The 6,194-nt window shown below is 38.7% G+C and overlaps 1 protein-coding gene across 1 annotated transcript; it reads right to left on the bottom strand.

Moving 5' to 3' along the window:
- Positions 1-94: 94 nt before the first annotated feature.
- On the bottom strand, positions 95-6,005 carry gaa (alpha glucosidase). The gene is made up of 19 exons (XM_020931692.2): positions 5,203-6,005; positions 4,977-5,134; positions 4,704-4,869; positions 4,526-4,622; positions 4,315-4,434; positions 3,673-3,791; positions 3,417-3,548; positions 3,203-3,313; positions 2,911-3,024; positions 2,725-2,809; positions 2,497-2,614; positions 2,274-2,407; positions 2,051-2,202; positions 1,485-1,633; positions 1,274-1,415; positions 839-937; positions 600-764; positions 368-520; positions 95-254 (listed from the first exon to the last, which is right to left on the bottom strand). The coding sequence occupies exons 1-19, from the start codon at positions 5,692-5,694 to the stop codon at positions 189-191; spliced, it is 2,772 nt and encodes a 923-aa protein (XP_020787351.2). The 5' UTR covers positions 5,695-6,005; the 3' UTR covers positions 95-188.
- Between the last annotated feature and the right edge of the window lie 189 nt (positions 6,006-6,194).

The raw sequence follows: 6,194 nt of genomic DNA, 5'->3' as shown, positions 1-6,194 counted from the left end.
AGGATTGAGTTTATCAGTAGGCTAGAGCCAACTAATAAACTTTATCTGTATACAAATAAAAACTAAAAAAAAAAAAACTAAAAAGAGAGGTGTGTGTGTGTGTGCATGTTTTATTTAACAATATTTAAATAAACGTTATAAATGGAGTTTTACTCAGCTTTTGGGTTAAAAAAAATCTTTAGTATGTGTCAAAGAGCCCACTGAACTGTGAAAACCTTTGACATGGGCAAGGCCAACTTGTTCACAATTAAAGCCTGTGGAAAGCAGACATTATGAATACAGATTGTGTCATATTTAGAAACACTAAGGGGCCATTAGCATGAACACCCTTCTCATGTATATATTTTAAGTAACAAAAAGATCTTACTTTTGTGTCACTGTGGTAGGTAAAATCACTGACTTTCTCCCCATTGGCTAGAACATAGTGAGGTGGGGAGGATACACCAAAAACACGGACACCTCCCAGCACCAATCCATCTAGGTCCCCGTTTAGTCTCACGGGGTCACTTATAATCTGTGCCTATCGATGCAGGTATACAGTAATTAATACTAACAGCCAACCTTTCATAACTGACTCATACAATATTGAATGATCATACCTGCCCCGCAATGAAGATGACATAGCTATAACTACTTTTCTCAAATGTGTCAAGACTTTCTCCATCATCCCAAAACAGGTCACCCCATGCCCATCCTCCTGCTGACAATGCAACTGTCAGAAAGAAAGGATTGGTGCGGGATGCCAAGGTTGTCAAAGCAGTTTCCTTGTACAAATAAAATAAACAGTTAATACATGCAATTTTAAGTTTCAGAAAATACAATCTAATTTTTCTCCTACCTGCTGAGGTATTATGTGTCCCTCTCTGACATGAACATTGATGGTGTCCAATGGAGCTGAAAGGAGCAAATATTGCCCCTTGCTGTAGAAAGGTTGCCCCTGAAGCAAAGAAATGAATCACGGATCTAGCAAATCATGCGATGACTGGTAGGAAGTGTATAAAAGACTTTCTTTTCATTATAGACATGCTAGTTTGACCTCAAGGAACACAGAGAGGAATAGAGACAAAGAATATTTCAAAATACAGCTCATGCGCCTTCTCCAGGTCTTTGAAACAACAATGCTAGTTCTGAGAGATCCTACGGCGTAGCACAGTAATATCCATTCAAAGACACATGTTAAAAATAAATGTGTATTATTTTTATTCGCTTTTGTTATGCTAAAAGTCAGCATCATATGAAGTGACACTATACTATTGTATACAAGTCAACTTACATCGAGGAGGCTGTACCAGGTGCCAAAGGGGAAGTAGGCTGAAAACTCTACCACTCCTTGTTCAAGGACTGGGCTGATGAGAAGAGCACTGCCCCACAAGAACTGTCGGTCAATGGTCCGACAATTAGGGTCATGAGGAAATCTTAATGAAGGGGAAACTTGGTGAGAAAAAATACAATTTCAATTTGACTGCAATACAATAGATACCTACTCAACAAAAAGGGGTCTGGCCACAGTCTCAGCAGAAGTGTGTGCGTGATGAAACAGTGTGTAAAGGAATGGAAGGAGAGAGTAGCGCAGGTTTAGAGCACTGCGCATGGCTGCTTGGGATTTCTTTCCAAATACATAAGGCTCCTGGGGCTAGAGAGAGATACAAAAAGCAAAAACACAAAGCAAATGTCTTCGGTTACCACTATTCATAAAACATGGAAGAATGGACTGGTTTTTAAGGCCAACTGTTTTTAGGCAAAGAAAATATGCATGATGTACCAAGAGAGACCTGAAAAACAAATTAGAATCCACACTATAGCTATATGCAATAAAACATTCTCATGGTAAATGTGCACTATGAAACTTTTATGGTGGGGGGGTTTCATGCAGATGTTTTTTTTTTGTTTGTTTTGTTTTTACCTTCTTGTTGCAATAAATATATAAATGTATTATGTTTGATGGTAGCAATATTGTGATGGACTTACAAAACAATGTACAGTTCAACTTGGTAACCTACAAATATTTTGCGATTCTACAAAAGGAAATTCAAAACAGGATGACACATACTCTATTTTGCCTATCATTGTGGTTCCTCATGAATGGATAAAAGGCTCCAAGCTGCATCCACCGCACACATAACTCTTCAGTAGTGTTCCCTTCAAACCCACACACGTCTGCTCCCACAAGTGGCACCCCGTACAGACCAAACATCAGGACAGCTAAACGGGAACAAATCAAATATTTTTACTCTAATTCCTAAAATGTGACTATATTTCGTAAATTTCCTCACTAGGGATTGAATATCTAAGCTGATCCCAGTTACTTGTGACATCACCAGTCCACACTCCAGAAAAACGTCCAATCCCAGGGTAGGAAGAGCGAGACAAGACAAAGGGTCGTTTTCTTTGAATATTTATGAGCGCCCTAAAGTGCAAAACATATAAATTACTAAAGTTATTGACCAAATGTGTAATCATACAGTTACACAAAAATATGTAACCATGTGCACGTACTTGTAAGTGGCAAATGCTTCTGTAAGCCCATAAATATTATGCAGGTTGTAGTGAGTAGACAGGAGGTGTTGAGCCGACATGCAAAGTGTTTTTGAATTTAACTGGCCGCCAACAACCGCTGCAGGGTGTGAAATTAATATGAGTAATATAGTATGTGCAGAAATGTTAGCATGTTATTGTGAATGTTACTGTATGACAATATATAATGTGGCATGAATAACTATTCACGTGGAGTGTAGGGTGGACTCTCCAGATCAGTGTCAGGACAGCCATCTACTGAGCCACGCACAAAACTGGAGGGTTCATTCATGTCCTGGGTGGAGCAGAGAGGTATTCACAAAGTCTTTGAAAATTATTCATGCAAAAATCAATGTTATTAATATCAACACTGATACAACAAACAGCATGACTCACAATCCACAGGCCATCCACAGGCACCTTTGAAATAAACTCTTTAATGCAGTCCTCCCACCATTGTCTGGTCTCTGGACTAGTGAAGTCAGGAAAGGCAGTCGGTCCGGGCCACACCTGATTTTACATATACATATACATTTTATATATGTGTGTGTACACACACATACACACACACACACACACACATGAATGTATGTATGTATGTGTGTATATATATATATACACAACCAGTATTAATGACAATTTATATATCGCATAACTGTAAAAGTGTATATGAGGTATAATGTTTAACCTTCCCAATGAGAAGATTTCCAGTGGCATTTTTGATAAACACATCTCTTTTTAAGCCATCATCGAATGGAGGGTATGATCCAGGAGGGCTAGTGGTACTGATACCTGGATCCTGTTAAAATACATAAAACAAAATTCACAATACCAAAAATCACAAACATGGAAATCAATGCTGCCATCTAGTGTTGTAAATGTATCAAGTGAATGCAGATTACCAGAATGAGGACATATTTTAAGCCTCGTTCATGAAAATCCTGCACCATCTCTGGAAGATCACCAAACCGCCAAGGGTCAAAGGTGAAGATCCTGCGATCATGTGCATAGTCTAGGTCGTTCCATTGCACATCCTGCAAGAATAAAATAAACCTCCAGAACATTAAAAATGGTTGAAGATATCTATGTGGAACATACTAGCACATTTAAATCTATGAATTGTGTAAACAAAATAACAAAATAGCGTCCTTTATTTACCATGGGAAAATTGGCATCATGCATGTGTTGTGCCACTTGTCGGGTTGTATTACTAGTTGTGTATCCCCAGCGACAAAGGTGAAAGCCCAGAGCCCAGTAAGGAGGCATCATTGGGTAACCTTGAATCATTTACATAGACACAAATTGACAGATTTTTAGAAGACATAAAATATGAATCCACATTTTGTAACACATGTAAACATTTGTGGGAAAAACTAAATCTAATCTAATTTTCCATATACTTGGGTTAGATTGTCTAAACAATGACAAACACAATAAAATAATACAAATAAATACATAAAAATGTAATTTATTTATTTATCTATTTATTTATTTGAGACAGGGGCAGCGCACAATTTTTACATTAACCTTGACAGGAGAGATGCACTGTACCAGGTTGTAGCATCAGTGCTAATTTCCACCTGTAGTCCCTGGGCAGGTTCATTGATTGAATGTATGGGGATAGAACCCATAACCTTCTTGCTGTGAGGCATGAGTGCTAGCCATTCGTCATATGCCTTATGTCATATGAAAATACATGTATAATTTTACCAATCTGCTAAAGCTTGACCATTGCAAAATCAATAGAAATAAGTTTAGTGGTATTATTACAAAATGTTATTGGTGTGTGTTTTAACATACCAATAACTTGAAGATACTGGCGTATTACACTTTCTGGATCAGGTCCCAAAAAAACATACAAGTCCAGAATTCCACCAAGAGCGACCAAAGTAAGAGCAGGGGTGGGCTGCAGTACCACCTCTACAACATTAAAAGGAATGATGTAGTAATGTAATAAAGCGAATGCCATATTTATACATCTTAACCTTAAAATCAAGCTTAATCTTTTTACCAACTGCATTGCTGTTTAGCAGGAAAACTCCATGTGCAAACCCATCCTCTTCTTGGACTATGTAAAAGGGATGAGAACCATAGAGGTTTGCATCAACCTGAAAACATAAAATGATTTGGAACCAACATGGGTGAAAGGTGACTTTTTTTTTTTTTGTCAGATTACGTATCCTACATACACGGGGTTTAGTGTCTTGGTTCCACAGTGTTACAGATGTCCAGTTCAGGTCTAGACTTAAGGAAGTGTAATGTTCTCCAAGGCCAGACACAAAGGGGGAAGCCAGTGTTGTTGACAGCTGAAGGTACTGATCCGCGAATAAAAGAGGAGCCACAGTTGTGTTCATGCTTGAACAGAACCAAGAAAAACAGCAAAATAAAACTCCAGGAAATTCAACATGGCTATAAGGTTTAAGAGAATAATATAATTTGGTAAAAGATGATAAAGTACTTACATTACTCTATTATTTGAATTACGAAGTACCGTAAAACCAAAAGGGTTATGTTGAAACAGAATGGAGTATAGGGCATTCTGTGGCCTTGCTTTCCTCTGAGGAGCAGACTGCTGCCCTGGCAGATGAACCTCATACCTTGGAGATGTAGGGTCTTTTAGCTTGGAAAAATACATTTCAGCAGTGAGTGTTTTTTATAAATCCTTCAATCTATAGAAAAGCAACTTACAGTGAGGTGTAAGCATTCTGCAGTCTCTTCCATCACCTCCATATTGAGAGTGGGTATCTCTTTGGGAAGGTATGACGCTTTGGCAAGGGTCAAAGTGGCTGCCCGTCCTCTTTGACTGGGAGTGAGGGGACCCATGACGTAGCCAGGATACAAATGCGGAAAATAGCACCATGGTGGTCCAGCTAAATCTGACAGGGGGGCGTAGCAGCACCCCCTGTCTTCGCACTCTGACTGACTGACGACTTTATCTCTGGCACAGTCAAAGCGACGCTCGAGCGCCATGGCACACTTGTCGTTTTTAGAAAAAATATTAGACATTTTCTCATTTTTGGAACCTGTACTAATCTCCCTCAATGTGTGGTTCTTAATTTGATTTTCATATCTCCAAACATCACTGCAGGAGGCAGCAACTATTAACAAGTTAACATAAGCAAACGCTACAGAAACTGCAGCGATTGAGCCAGATTCATGGTAATGCAATCTGAGTCTCATGTCTTATCTTTGCAGCCGAATGCAGTGCACTCTGATAACTAGAAAACGCACACGGAAAAAATCATATCTACACTTTGTTTTTAGCTTAAGTTAGCCGTTAGCATTAGCTAGCAACTCCAAAGTTTCTGTGTGCGGTGTCATTTCCTTTTTAGTTGACAAGTAACAGTTACGTACCGACTTGCCAAAGAATCAAGAATCATCATTTGTAAAGAATGAATAATTTAGACAACCGAGTGAGAGGACAAGCTAAAAGGTTGTTATGGGTCAAGTAAGGTAAGCTCCAATGGACAAAAATCCTTATGCGCTTCACACTCGCCGATAAACACGTGTTATGTGTGAGTTGATATCAAAACATCAGAATTCCTACAACATCCCGATCATTGACAGTAGTCTTCTGTTATTTGGCTTGATATGATGGGCCTGGTTGTTCTTGAATAAAAAAAATAAAATAAAGTAGCTTAATGCACAAACATTCACGATGTATGTCTCAAGGACAGACT

Source organism: Boleophthalmus pectinirostris, unplaced genomic scaffold (genome assembly GCF_026225935.1).
Source record: "Boleophthalmus pectinirostris isolate CB_2022bp ecotype Guang Dong unplaced genomic scaffold, ASM2622593v1 HiC_scaffold_17, whole genome shotgun sequence".
Lineage (NCBI taxonomy): Eukaryota > Metazoa > Chordata > Actinopteri > Gobiiformes > Gobiidae > Boleophthalmus > Boleophthalmus pectinirostris.
Note: the sequence above shows the minus strand (reverse complement) of the source record. Positions and strands in the feature narration are given on the sequence as shown.

Excerpts from the sequence above, each read along its gene's own strand:
- gaa (XM_020931692.2), bottom strand. The coding sequence starts at position 5,694 with ATGAGACTCAGATTGCATTACCATGAATCTGGCTCAATCGCTGCAGTT. Across the intron at positions 5,135-5,202 it reads CAGAATGCTTACACCTCACT|CTAAAAGACCCTACATCTCC; the intron begins GTAAGTTGCTTT and ends TATTTTTCCAAG. Across the intron at positions 2,408-2,496 it reads GAAGCATTTGCCACTTACAA|GGCGCTCATAAATATTCAAA; the intron begins GTACGTGCACAT and ends TTTGCACTTTAG.